We start from the raw sequence: 15,390 nt of genomic DNA on the forward strand, positions 1-15,390 counted from the left end.
AGGGGGAGGCCTTTGTTCGGTGGCTGTTTTCTCCAGAGTGCATAGAAAATTAAATTATGTTAAGATTCTACTAAGGGTTTCCAATCATTTTAAATATAATTATTCCTAATCATTTAATAGAAATTAAGAATACTAATATTTGAAATAAAAAATAGGTAATGCCTCCAAAGGCAATTTCTTTTTTTACTAAATGTTCAGTGTTGTAAATATTGTAATACCTTCACGTAAAACTATAACACCATTTGATTATAGGTTCACAAATCTGGGTAACCTCCTCCTTTTTTAATTTAGTGTTAGCGCTGAAAGGGTTACTTAAAAGTGTAGCTGTAGAGTTGCCAAGATAAATAAATATTTTTATACCATAGACTTCATTCTTCGAGAAAAGATTAAAATCATTAGCGCGAATTTTGAATTGGCCAATACTGAGCGTCCACGAATTCCATTGACAATATCGTGTCTTTCTTTGGAGTGCCAAAAAAGATTGACGTGTTTATTTCAGCACGGCTCATTGTTTAGCCGATAAGTTGTGCGATCTCATTAAAAAATAGTCGGTGTTTTTATAGTTTTTAAATTAAGTAGAATATAATCAACACAATGTTACACACCTATTTCCTGGGTATGTTTAAATAACATAATTAAAGTGTGAAATCAATTCGTTATGTTGTAAAATTTGTAGGTGCCGGTTGTAATGTTAATCTTTTATTTTAGGTATTTTATTGTGTGTGGGGTCTGGGTTGGCGTTGTATGACTCCAGTTCGGACGTGGTGGACCTGAACCCTGACAATTTCTATCAACTAGTCACAGATAGAGATGATGTGTGGTTGGTGGAATTCTACGCGCCGTGGTGCGGTCACTGCAAGAACTTAGTGCCTGAATACAAGAAAGCGGCCAAAGCTCTGAAGGTACGTTTTCAATTAACATTTATAAAAGTTCAACTACCTAATTCCTATCCAAACAATCGTTCTAAGTCTCATTACTATGCCATGAAATCTCGTAAGTAGCTACCTACGTTCAAGTTACTTGTAGTAAGAATCTTGTTAGATAATAGCGATTTCTAATTCAGCCGTGAATTCCAATTATTCTGCGCAAACTTATTTGAAATTGCACTATCATATAAACATTGAATTAAATCCCACATAAGTTTTATCCTAATAACTTAATATGTGGGATGACATTCTAGAAAATTCATAGAAAGTACATGGTACCATGTTTTATAATGAAAGGTCAATAAACTTGAATGAAGAATTTTTCATCATTTAATTTTAATACTAACTGTAGGAAGGGTATTTTTACAAGTTTTCTTAATGGGTATATTAATTCCAAAATCAATAAAATATTTTCCTTAATTTTGAGCCAAGAAATAAGCAATTGTTAAGATTTTTTTTCTTTTAATTTCCACACACTTTTCATTAGTGAAATAGATGTTAAAATAAATGTAATAAACATTCTACTTGTACTTTCATAACTAGTAGTTTTAAAGAACCATGTAAATTCCAATTAGAAACTGACTTGAATGAATTAAGCAATTAAATAAAAATTGCCTTCTTTGTTAATTAATTTGATGACATAAATTTTTCACCAGTTACTATGTATCACTCCCATGTAGCACTCACAATCTCCATATATTTGAGTTGTTTCCATACAATTAAACATACTTCTTTTTCCAGGGTATAGTTAAAGTGGGAGCTATAGACGCAGACAAGCACAGAAGCTTCGCAAAGGACTATGGAGTGTCTGGCTTCCCCACAATTAAGATCTTTACGGGTCGTAAACATGTTCCATACAAGGGCGCAAGGTCAGCTGATGCTTTCGTTGATGCTGCTCTGAGTGCAGTGAAGAGCAAGGCTTATGAGAGACTTGGAAAGAGATCCGATGACTCATCACACAAGGTACAAGTTTTGAGAAGTATTGATAGGTTAATAAAAGCTTTTATTGAACAGGATAAAGAAAATCACAATAAAAATAATAATAATTTGTAATAGAAGAACTATCTCTAACAATATATTAACATACAACCAATATATTTTATTCTAGATGCATCCTTCTAGTTTATGTATTTTTTTAATTTATTTAATCTTTACTTAATAGTTTAGTAGTACAATCACGCAATAATAAGTGTAAGGAAATAATTATAAGATTCATTTTTATTGTAAATTGTATCAAAGTTAGATATTTGTCTTGTGCACATGCATGTATGATGCAATCATATGAGCTAAGTATTTACAAATAACTATGGTAGATGTAAATAACATTAGGTTTCAATTCACTGACAATACTAATACAACACCTAGGTCTAGGTATTACATTCAGTCTTCATTGTTACTTTTACTAAATAATACAATGACTAACACTACCAGCATTACTACATAAATACATTTCCACTAGCCATCTGAACCAGAAATATATGGCCATAACATTCCATGGAAACAAGCCCAAAAAGCCCTTAGAAAACCTTCAAAACAGTCACGGTCTAAGAAAGTTACTCAAGAACCGATGAATCAGGCCACTTGTAAGACAAATACCACAGATTTCTATGGGCCCAATATACATGGTAACACAAACTCGCTTCGGAAGAATCAGCCGTTTAAAAAGGTCTTAAAAAAGAAATATGCACTGAAAAATTCTACCATATTTTCGACTACGACTCAAACAACTACAAGTACGACAACAGAGAATATCGAAGATAGCGAAAGATTAACTATTATAGACAAGTTCAAATTACTCCAGTCTCAGTTGTTTCGTGGCGATATATCCGTTGCAGAGAAACCGAAAATTATAAAAGCATTACTGCGCTTGAAATATGTACTCCAAGGCAAGGGCTTAGTTTACGAAAATGCTACCATTGTCAAGCGCCGCCATATGCAAGGATGAAAAGGGATAAAAAGTATTACTATAATTTCTTCTCATATTGCCCTTTACAACAATGATTATGAATTAAATTATGACGTCATTACATATGTAAATAATAATGAATTTTTTCAAAGTGCATTGTTATTCTTCTTATAGTGGCTACAGCTGTTGCATTTTCTACGTAAACATTATTATTATTTGATACACGTGTATTTCAAAGAACACAAAATACTGACGTTCTATTTAATCAAATGTTTTGAGATAAAAGAAACGTGTATGCACCTAGCCATGCTTCATAATTACGACCCTTTAAGTGTCAACGCATTTGTGCCTCTGGTGTTGTGGGTGTCCAATGGTAGCGCTAATCACTTACCACAAATTCTCTTAAACAGAACTTTCCTTCATAACTTATTAGATATTTCAAATATGTCTAAACATCGTGGTTTCTCAAAGTATGCACTAGAAAGGGCGATGACACCTTATCTCTGAGCTGTGCTTGTAGTAGCTACTGTCAACAGTTTATCTATTTTAGGAGCGAGATTAAACTAATTTTTTTGTTATTATTATTTTTCGGAAAGATAAGTAAGGAAGACATGATTTGATTTCAAATATCAGATTTTTTTATCTCACAACCCTACCAAAACCTACTCAAAAGAAAATGGATTTGGATTACTTATCCATAAAATAAAATGTATGTCCCTACTAGTCAACTCATAATTTATTACAGTAAGATCTAGAAGTTAAAATAAATTATACATATATCAAAGATCAAGATTTCGTAACCAATAAAACCTACATGAACATTTCACAAATTGCGTCAGCTATTCCACCTACGTTTACCATTTATGGCTAGTCAATCTTTAAATTAAATATGGTTAGGAGCTGAACTTTAGCCCATTTATAAACTTGTTTGAAGATGTCATCTCATTATCAGTCTCTTTCCGTACATGTAGTAGTCTCTATTGTGCGTCGGTTTCTCTAGGAGTCGACAACTAGGAGATCTTTCTGCCCTGCACAGGCTGCACTAAAAAACTGTGAAATGAATTGTATTCTGCGGTATTATAGAACCGTATATGAAATGGAAACCTTCAAGAAAAGAGCTTGCTATCCTAAGTGTCGGCACTGCATTTTTAACGCATATGGTGTTGTTGCTCATGATCCTCAGTAATAGCTTACGGTCAGGCGCCTCATCTCATTTCATCTCATCTCATAAAAAAAATTCATTGCAAAATAACTAGGGTACTGAACCGGAACCTTATCATTCCAAATAGCTGAAAGACAATCTAATTTTTCAGAATCACTATCAAATTAAGATTACATTTAATTTTCGCCTCCAGTTTATTCCAAGAATTCGTTGTTTTTCTTTCTCAATCGGAGAATCTCTGACGTAGGTGGTGTAGTAGGAAATAAACTTTCGTCGCATGTCGTGCGTCGGCGCCCACTCGACTCCTACGCATACACACTTTGCGATTCTATTGGGACACGTCAGTGAACTTACTGACCTCGTTTTAAGATCAATAAGAAATCAATGACACTTCTTAATATTATAATGAACTGTACTTTCGATCCTTGAGTACCTAATGGCTACAGCCTTTATGGGTACTTTTTAACCGACTTCAAAAAAAGGAGGAGGTTCTCAATTCGACCGTTTTTTTTTTTTCTCCTTAGTACTTAGTGGTAGTTATGGTACAGCCTTTGTTTTTCAAGTACATAGTGGTAGCAACAAACCTTACAGCCCATCGTTAGTAAGTGGATATGCATAGTAGCTTTGCAGACCTGAGATCGTGTAGGAAACTGTTCAGTTCCGTCATCGTTCCACTCGTACACTAGTTCACACTTGTATTTTCTCCTATGTCGTTGGTGCGTTTACAAACATACAAGTTCACATACACATCACACCCAGACAAGAAATAAAAAATTGTGGATCACACAAAGAGTCATACAAAGGGAATCGAACCCGCTACACGTTGCGCGGCAGCCGGTTGCCACCGTGCCAACCGTGCAGTCAATTTCTTTCAATGACTTGTCATCAACAGCTTAGTGTTACGTGTAGGCAGTGCTGAACATAATCTCTTCAATACTACTGAACTCTACTTATATTCAGCTCTGTATAGCCTTAATGAAAAGTGCCAATTTGTTTTCAAAGGATCTTTTAGCAATGCTATACGTTGACGTCTTAATTTAATGCCGTAATAAGCAAGCTTGTTCTTCAATTACTATTAACCCTTTCATCGTAAAACTTACATAAAATCAGTTTGTAGGCAATAAAGGAAATGTGTATAAAATTTTATTTATTCAATAGATTATTCTAGACAATAGGTCGTTAGCTTTGCCACGTGGTTTGTGGATTATTATTCTGGGTAGAACTATTTTTATTATACTTTTCTTTGTAACAAAATGGCTTACTGCCAACTTACAATTTACAAAACATAATAACATTTATACCACTTACGGAAGTATCTTCGAACTTAGGTACATAATGAATGAGTTTACATTTCGTCATAAAGAAATCTTTAATTAACTATCACTGTACACAATGCTTAGGAAATTAGGTACAAAAGACTCATCTCTCATTTATTTCCACCATAATACTAACACATAATACAATTTCTAGAAACTATACAGAAAATTCAACCTTATTCTCCAGTCATAAAGTTTACAGCAATTTAACATGATTATAACAGCTTTTTGAACCGTCCCTTTGGTATTTGCAGTCATCCGACTCTGACGTGATCACGCTGACAGACGACAACTTCAAGAAACTGGTGTTGGACAGCGATGACCTATGGTTGGTGGAGTTCTTCGCTCCGTGGTGCGGACACTGCAAGAACCTCGAACCACACTGGGCTAAGGCAGCTACTGAACTTAAGGGCAAGGTTAGTACAACAATATTCCACTTTAATCCTGGCCTTTTGGGCTGTCTGAGTAAGGTTACCAAAGGCCCAACCTAGTAGAATTGGGTCTTGGAAAATATTAGGCGATACTTATTAGTATATTTAGCTATGCCTAAAATGGATATCATGTTCAATACTGGGAAAATTTAAACAGACTACAGCTTCATCTTTTTTAAGATAACAAAGATAATAAATGGAAAAGATAAGATAAATTATTATTTACCATAATTACAGACTTAATCAGAGTAACTATGCCGTCAAAAAGTTCCATTAGATACATTTTAAATGTATGAAACTTCAATTACTTATCTACAATTTAATTACATTTTAGTCAAACTACATAATTACCATTTACCGTTTACCGTCTTTAACAATGAAATAGGAATGAAATTGTGTTATAAACTAACGGTAATTATTAAGCTAAAATAATTGAGCGTTTAATCAATTTGTCGCTCGCTTATCAAAGTGTGTAAGCTTATATTCCGATAACGCGAGCATTGGTAATTAACACTCATTCTTAGTAATTTGTTAAGAATATAATATTAATATCTGACTGCTAGTTTATCACAATCACATTATTGGTATTGGTTGTGGTTAATTAATAAAAGCTGAAGTTTTATATTTCTTTCCCACATGTGTAAAAGCTTCGATGTTTAACACGTTAACCGCCACGTCAGTCACTGGCGACCGACACTTAGCGGAGGATTTGCCTTCAACAGTTTTCTTTAGGCAGTTAATGCTTGAATGAAGTAAATAAATGCGTTAGTTTTATTTTTATTAAAAGTTTTAGTCACAATCTAAAACTATTGTCAGTGAAGACAATAATCAAATATCTGCATTGGTTAACTTCCTAATGTAATATTAACTATTAGTATGGGCAATAAACATATACAACACTTAACATAATAAAGAAATATCTAATCATAACTAACCATATCCTTGCTTTATAATTATTAATTTATTATTAAATAAACAAATTATTACCTCAACCTTTCAGGTGAAAGTAGGAGCTCTCGACGCGACAGTTCACCAGGAGATGGCTGGACGCTTCCAAGTCCAAGGGTACCCAACCATCAAGTACTTCCCATCAGGCAAGAAGACCTACGACTCTGCTGAGGACTACAATGGAGGCAGGACATCCAGTGACATCGTGTCATTCGCCCTTGAAAAACTGGCTGAGAATGTACCCGCTCCTGAGATTATTCAGGTAAGGTTCACATTTTAATAAAACGTTTTTTTTTATTCCCCTACGGGCATGCAAAGGTGTACGAGTTCCACATAGAAATAGACAAGTAATGTAAAAAGGGTATGATGGCGCTGACATTATCTTTGATAAAAGCCCCAAAAAGAATAGGATTAAAAAAAGAGTTCCACATAGCTATATCACTTCCTCAAAGTTAAATCATTTCAATTAAACCATTAATACTTAGGAACTATGTGGCCTATAGAAGAAATTATGTGACATTCTGCAGTAGTTTAAAATGCGATAAATAACTTAAAAAAATAAGACAAAGGGGAGGGAAATAGACATTTCTAGTCCAAGAACAACTAATAAGAATCAAATTTAATAAAAAAAACTAGTTAAATATAATCACAAACCTCTATCGTCGCGTCACAAAACACTTCCTTTAACATACTTCCCAAATCGAGATTTAAAATATATATTTAAATAAACTCTGATACCCTTCACACAACACGTCTGTAAATTGACTGAGAGCAACGAGGAACTTGCGCCATTTCCAATATGTCATAAAGTAAACTTTATTGCGATTGAGCCGCAGCGTGAATAAACATAATAACGGCTTCACGGCTTATATAAGAACTCTGATTATTATTTGTTTATATTAAACGTGACACGATTGATTTATTGTTTGAATTTAGTATTACTAAACATCACAGTACTCACAATAGAGTATCGTCACTAAATTTTAGATTAGTATACCATTTGCAATGGCTAATCTAAACATGTTTTTGTTTAGAAAAATAATCAATCTTAATATGGCTGCTAAGTTGTTGAAGGATTTAATTTCCGAGGATTGAATGCGTACTAAATTCAAACTAGTAAATTATTATGTTTTTTTTTCTATAAAAATAAATTGCTTTAACTCTATATACGCGTTAGAATGTTGGTAAACAGCTTAATTTTAATTTAATTTAAAATTATACTAGCTGATGCTCGCGGCTTCGTTCGCGTTGATTACGGACTTTGTGACTAATAAGAGCAGCGTAAGTTACTCTTTAGCACATTTCGCTACCTCAAAAAGAAAGTCCTATCAAAATCGGTTCGGCCATTTCAGAGATTAGCCAGAATAAACAAACAGACAGAAAAAAGTTGTAAGAAACATTAGTTTGGTGTATGTATTGAATATTTATAAGCATGTAGTAAAAACCGGTTATTTTTAGAAAATTCTAAATAAAACATACATGAACTTACAGGAAAAGGGGGTAAGCTAGAATCATGTGACAACATATATTATGTAAAATAATAGAGTTAATTCCATCCCGACATGAGAAATACTAGATAGCAATTACCTAAATATTTACTAAAAAGACAATTCTCATGAGAAATGGTAATAGAAGAAGCTTGTGACCTAATGGAGTACTGAAAACATAACAAAGGTTTCATATTTACGTAGGTTTTCATTAGAAATTACCATTAGAAAATACCTTTATTACGAATTGGAAAGGTATTGTAGGTGATTTGAAAATATTATATCATTATGTACGAAATGTACATACATCGCACTAATATTATAAATGTGAAAGTTTTGTTTGTATGGATGTTTGTCCGTCAATCACGCTGAAACTACTGAACCGATTTTGATGAAATTTAGTATACAGACAGGGCTGACTTGTGTTATAGGATTTTCATCCAACAAGAACCCGGGCGAAGCGGTTGACGGAAGTTAGTTTATTTATATCTATGGAAAACAATTTCATAGTTAATAGAAAACTGTGTTTTTTTATGTTTAACAAGATTTTATTATGTCTAGAAAAAAACTAAATTTATAGTATGTTCAAGTTAAAAAAATGAATATGTTCCTAATAGATTGTTACATGAAACTTTGTACCGTGGCTAATGATGGGTTCCAAATAACCATAGCCCAGAAATGGAATTACTTTATTGAAGGCCATATGACATGTCTAATAGTGGTTCAAAAAACATAATTATATGCTTTATACCCCTACCATTAGGTTGGTCGTCGTACTATTAACATATTGGAATTAAAAACTACGTTTAAAAAACTGACTTCTATAAACTAAAAACCAAAAAGTAACTATTATTCATTGTACTGCCTCGTTGGTCGAGTGGTCGTAAGTGCGACTGCCTGGCAAGGGGTCTCGGGTTCGATTCCCGGGTCGAGTAAAGTACTACTGGGGTTTTTCGGTTTTTCGAAAAATTCTCAGTGGTAGCACGGAGTCCAGAATTGTACCCAGTATATGGCAATATACTCACTCCCGATTACCTACATGAGACTTGTAACACAAATGGTGAAAAGTGGGTGTACATTGTATAGCGGCTTACGTGCCGTAATATGCACGTCTGCCTAATAGCCCTTCGGGGATAAAAGGCTTGACGTTGCATAGATTGCCTGTTTCTACCCACTGATAGTTTAGATTAGAAGTCGCCCACTAGTTCTAAATATCAATAAAATCAGTATATCTTTTCAAATTAATTAGGATTAAATCATTCAATCATTGCTACATTTTACTTGCAGGTGAAAGAAGCAAATAGTACAAACCTTAATGATACCTGTTTGGTACGGAAATTGCGTTGAGACACCTTTACCGAGTCGTACAGCCTGTTAGTAAAATATAGCGATATTATTGAACGTCGTATTGTAGCTTTTTATTCATGTTAATTCACGTAATTATTGTCAAATATGGTTTACAAAATATTAAATAGGTATGTGATATACTAAGTAGTTCATGCCCACTCATTAGAGTATGTAAAGACATTATATAACTCATTAGACTTTTCCCTTATTTCATTTTAATATAACCCAATTATTTTAGAAAATTCATTGTTATTTAATTTTTGCCATATTTTCGATATTTTCCATTATGATACTTAAAGCGCCATCTACCGATGCCTCCATGCATACTCGCTCGATTCACCTTATAGGTTTATTTTTATATTATAAATCTTGAAACAGCCTAAACTACCCTAACTAAACCTGTCACATGATTTTACTTGAGACTTTACGCCTTTACGGACATTTGATGCTAATTTAACCAACGTGAACTCTTATATGAACAAACAAATGCGCATATGTCTGCAGGCATTTAAATGCAGTGTTTCACAGCATGATAGCTAAACATAAGTTAGTATATATAAAAAAGACAATTCATAAAAACTACAGAACCGTCTACCTACCTAGACGTAACTTAGAAAATAGTGTCCTTCTTTTATAAAAGGAAATGTATGTATGCACTCGTTACTGTAGTATTGCGGTTGTTTTTTGGTGATTATCAAATGACTGCCTCGTTGGCCGAGTGGTTGCAAGTGCGACTACCGGGCAAGGGGTCTCGGGTTCGATTCCCGGGTCGGGCGAAGTATTACTGGGCTTTTTTCGGTTTTTCGAAAATTTCTCAGTGGTAGCACGGAGTCTGGAAATGTGCCCGGTATATGGCAATAGGCTCACCACCTATTACATGGGACTTACAACATAAATTGTGAAAAGTGGGTGTGGCACAGTGGCATTATGTGCCACATAATGTGCACCTCTGCCTACCCCTTCGGGGATTAAAGGCGTGACGATATGTATATGTATCAAATGATATATCAATTCGTTTGCCTCTTATTCCATGAAAAAATACGTTCACAAGAGTTCCTACAGTCAGAAGTACCATCTTAACTACATATATAAATATATTAATTATATTTATTTGTTTAATGCAGGTTGTCAACGAAGCAACAATGCAGGCGTGCAGCGAGAAGCCGCTGTGCGTGGTATCGGTGCTGCCCCACATCCTCGACTGTAACGCGGCTTGCCGCAACGACTACCTCGCCATACTCGCCCGGCTCGGAGACAAGTACAAGAACAAGATGTGGGGGTGAGTACAACAGCTACAGTTGGAATAATATACTACCTTCGATCTTGAAAGATCTGTCCTATAGAAAATCGGAATAAAATTGTAACACGCTGGACTGCCTCGTTGGTCGAGTGGCCGCAAATGCGCCTGCCGGACAAGAAGTCTCGGGTTCGGGCAAAGTATTACTGAGCTTTCTTCGGTTTTTCGAAAATTGCTCAGTAGTAGCACGGAGTCCGGAATTGTGCCCGGTATATGGCAATAGGCTTACCCCCTATTACATGGGACTTATAACTCAAGTGGTGAAAAGTGAGTGTATATTGTATAGCGGCATTACGTGTCGTAATATGCACCTTCGCTTACCCCTCCGGGGATAAAAGGCGTGACGTTGCAAGCTGTGTGCCCTAACACTGGCAAAGTATGCCGTATTACAGCGTGATATGGCGTAAGAATGAGAGTACCGACTTAATATCTCTTTTTCCCCTTGCAATATCGGCGATGTATTTGTAACTGTTCTGGTGTTGCGGGGTGTCTATGGGTGGCGCCGATGGATTACCATTAAGCAACCTGTCAGATCGTTTGCCCATCTTATTCCACTAGTAAAGATCAGCACTAATCATTACTCTATCATCATGAACAGTGGCAATCGACTGCTTGTCTATAGACCTCCAATACATTAGGAAGTTTCCTAATATCTCCACTACCCAGACTGATATGTAATTGTACTAAATGGCTTATTCATTTCCAGATGGGTATGGGCTGAAGCTGGTGCCCAACTTGGTCTGGAAGAGTCTCTGGAACTCGGCGGCTTCGGCTACCCCGCCATGGCAGTAGTCAACGCTAAGAAACTCAAGTTCTCAACACTTAGGGGATCCTTCTCCGAAACTGGCATCAACGAGTTCCTTAGGTGAGTGGTGTTTTTTGTTTTCACAAAATTGTGGAGTTGGTAGACTTGTTATAAAAGGTACAGTATGCTATATGTTGATTGGTAGAGAATGCCATATGGCTAAAAGTTCGCCCTAAGTATGTATTTTACTGTATTGTGTGCATCAAAGTCAAAACAAATAAGCAAAAGCGCTGTATATCGAGTTTTAAATTTTGAGAACTTTTTATATTTTTACGAGTGTATGTTATTATTACTTTATTACTCAGAACATCTACATTCCATTCAATCCCGAACTCATAGAGCAACGCGGGCCTCGTACCGAGGGGAGTAGCCATAGCGTTTATTTCTAGTACAAAACTGTCTGTCAATTTTTGCGGGGGGAAATCTCACACGCACACAAAAACAATTACCTGTCACTACGACACTCACACAAAACAATTAAAACATCACAAACACAATTTCACACATACATCGAAACATTCTCTATCGCAACATTCGAAATAATGTAAACATTTCTTAAAAGTACATTGACAAATGTGGCTGTGCAATAGTCGATATGAATTATCGATGTATTTGATAACTTGGTTAGGGAAATCAGGTTAAAAAAAAATACAAATATTTCATTTGTATTTTTTTTTTAACGTATTTTAAGTACAGGACTATAATTTTATCCACTAGATTGCTTGCCAAAAAAATGTTCACACTTAGTCATTTTAATATTATATTGAAATAATTTTAAGTATTATGTAGGTGTAATTTTAATATTTAAAAATTATCGTAGCTAATACGCAGTATAAGAATATTATTTCAAATCAAATAATATAATTTTATCGATAAATATCTCTACAACACAGTAACAGCACTTTTGTCTAGTTGTAGTGAGAGCTCCGATATCAACACGGATTAGTCGCTCGACCAATCTGCTTATTGTATGAGAGCGCGCGGTCTGTGTTGCTAAACAAATCCGAATCAACACAACCTTAATTTATTGTAATATTTACGTTATAAAAGAATTAAATAGTAATAGGGAGACTAAAAATTAATTACATATGAAAGGTAAGCCCATCTATTTCCAAATTTGATTTGGCAGATCGCTTTTTGCAGCAGAACACTGAACAATTAGGCATTTTCGACGGACGTCCTTTCTACGCGCTACCCGATTCAGTCTAGTGATCAGTCTGACCCGCAACTAGTTTTGTTGTTCGCATAGGACCATTTGGACTTGTACTTTGGCAGAGGGGAACACCTGCGTATGGCTACTCCCCTCCGTACGAGGTCCGCGTTGCTCTATGCCCGAACTGAATGACCTTATAATCATAGATGTCCAATGCCGCGTAAAGACGTTGAAGAAAAAAGCATTTTGTTGATTGACCAAACTCGCCAACCGTGCAGACAAAAACTTATTCTTTGTAAGATAACATTTATGCAGGCTTCGAGGAAATATTAGACGTTTTTCCCCATAAGCATCTAGAAATACTTTAGCCAGATTTATTATAGAATGTGTGATTTTACCTGTTCCAATGTTGCACAAATATATAAAAACTTGCTACAAAAGTTCTCAAAACCCTGTCTTTCTTTATTTACTATCAGGAGTTTTAAAGGCATTCTTGATTACAGGGACCTGTCATTCGGTCGCGGCCAGACTGCCCCAGTCAGAGGCGCTGAGATGCCCAAGATAGTGTCGACAGACGCTTGGGACGGCAAGGACGGTGAACTGCCCCAGGAAGAGGACATCGACCTATCAGACGTGGACCTTGAGAAGGATGAGTTATAAGTGCAAACAGTGACTTAGACAAACGTAGCTAGGCGGGACTATACTTTGTATGGAGATCAAGGCACAATACATACTAAAAAACATAATTAAAGTTATTTAATTATTTCTAGAAGGTTCCTAGCTACGCTATAAGATACTCGTATCTCATAAACTGTACCAGTGGTTGAGTGCATTTGAAGTTATCTGCAGTGAGAACACACAAATTCATATCAAATCTCTGCTTTATAGAAAGATTGCAGGTTCGAGCATTTGTTCATAGTATTTTATTGAAGTGAGCCAGTGAATAGTTTTACTGTTAGATAAATTAATATGTAACATAGTTTGATACTATGCAGTAATACAGGAACTATTTATTCCATGCTGGATTAAGCATGAGTTAGGGTCTATAGCAAAATCTACAGGCCAAAATAATTAAGGCAATGGTGATTTTAGTTATGCAATTTCTACTCTAGCTACATGGTTAATCCAGCCCTGATTCCATCACATGTTATTTACTTTATTTTCTGATATATTTAGCGTATCTGAAGATCACAAATTGAAAACATAATGTTTGGAGCTGATAAGCTCGGCTCTAGCGAGCAATGTAATGACTGATGTTTCTGAATCATTTTACTTATTATTTCTTATTCATGATACAAAATATAAAAGGACTGATACCTTTTTTAGTTAATGATTGGAATTAATTCTCCATCAGCCATTCTTCCAATAATATTGGTTTAGCGTGGTAAGCTTTTATTGTAATCGTTGTGAGGAGATATTTTGGATAATTTTATGAATTGTAAAATCGCTAATAAATTTTTAATATAATTAAGTCATTTGTTGTTTTATTCCTATTCCTATAACAATGGACCTTGTAAATCCCATTGTGCATAATGATTTCGTTATTATGCGCTTGACGTCTGGGGAAATAATAAAACAAGGAAAAGTTAATTAAATACGTATAATATTCCACGGTATCAGGTATTTATGTAGTCCATTTCTAACAATACATAATATAATAAATACAGCATGCATGTAACAATGTCTATTGTCAACAAATATGGTCACTCTACTTCCCAGAAATATTTGCGTGATATCCTTCGACTAGGAAAATGGTTGAACATAAGATTGTTCACGTTTTAGTCATTTAACCTTGTTTTTTATTAACATAATGACGTAAGGTTAGTAATCTGGCAATGAGGTGTAAGCTACACCTTGTAACTCTTTATCACAAAAAGTTAAAGTGTGATAATATCGGGTAAACTAGGCACTTAGCGGCTCGAGTATGGTAATGGATGTCAATGGTTGCAAAGTGTGATACGATCGCACATTACAACATAATGCTTTGTTCCATACTTTGATTGTACTATCTATAATAATGGTAATGTACGATAAACATTTTACACAATGCGTGTATTTGTATGAGTGTGTAATTATTATGGACCCTTATTTAGCCATGGACTAAATACTTTGACTACCTCAGGTAGAGTGTTCACTAGCATAACTGCAGAAGGCGGGTTCGATTCCCGTATTCGCAAAATAATATTAGGTACTGGTATTGGGTTTCTTGAAAATTCTCAGTAGTAATTCGGAAATGTGTATTGTTATAACTAACGAAAATGCACAGCAATTCACGATTGGTGTGTACATAATGTGTTCACCTCCCTGCATACCCCTTCTGAGAATAAACTGCGCGATGTTATGATAATTTTTGGCACGTGTTTGTGGACACCGGAAAACTTTCACTTGCACTTTCACTCCCTTTGTTATTTTTACAAGACTGACCTCTAGCGTCTGACTCTGGTTCGGGCCATGGTGCGGAGCGCAGGGAAATGGGACGCCGTCTTCTCCGTCTGCGAAGCAGTCATGCTAGCTAAGGATTAGGTGTAGCGCGTGAGGCAACGATCCTCGTCACGCCCCAGCCGGCGTAGGAGACACTGCAGGCGTCAGAGACCATGGGACGATCTCCAGCT

General features: G+C 35.4%; 1 protein-coding gene across 1 annotated transcript; it reads left to right on the forward strand.

Annotated features, from left to right (window-relative positions):
* The first annotated feature begins 452 nt into the window (after positions 1–452).
* On the forward strand, positions 453–14,253 carry LOC118275759 (protein disulfide-isomerase A6 homolog). Its single transcript, XM_050699161.1, has 8 exons — positions 453–616; positions 709–902; positions 1,668–1,889; positions 5,565–5,726; positions 6,742–6,951; positions 10,648–10,802; positions 11,527–11,685; positions 13,282–14,253. The coding sequence occupies exons 1-8, from the start codon at positions 595–597 to the stop codon at positions 13,436–13,438; spliced, it is 1,281 nt and encodes a 426-aa protein (XP_050555118.1). The 5' UTR covers positions 453–594; the 3' UTR covers positions 13,439–14,253.
* The last annotated feature ends 1,137 nt before the right edge of the window (positions 14,254–15,390 follow it).

The sequence above is a fragment of the Spodoptera frugiperda genome, chromosome 15 (assembly GCF_023101765.2).
Source record: "Spodoptera frugiperda isolate SF20-4 chromosome 15, AGI-APGP_CSIRO_Sfru_2.0, whole genome shotgun sequence".
Lineage (NCBI taxonomy): Eukaryota > Metazoa > Arthropoda > Insecta > Lepidoptera > Noctuidae > Spodoptera > Spodoptera frugiperda.

Bases quoted from the DNA above. Each gene is read 5' to 3' on its own strand.
- LOC118275759 (XM_050699161.1), top strand. From the start codon at position 595: ATGTTACACACCTATTTCCTGG. The intron at 617-708 runs GTATGTTTAAAT...CTTTTATTTTAG, and splicing joins GTTACACACCTATTTCCTGG to GTATTTTATTGTGTGTGGGG. The intron at 6,952-10,647 runs GTAAGGTTCACA...TGTTTAATGCAG, and splicing joins CCGCTCCTGAGATTATTCAG to GTTGTCAACGAAGCAACAAT.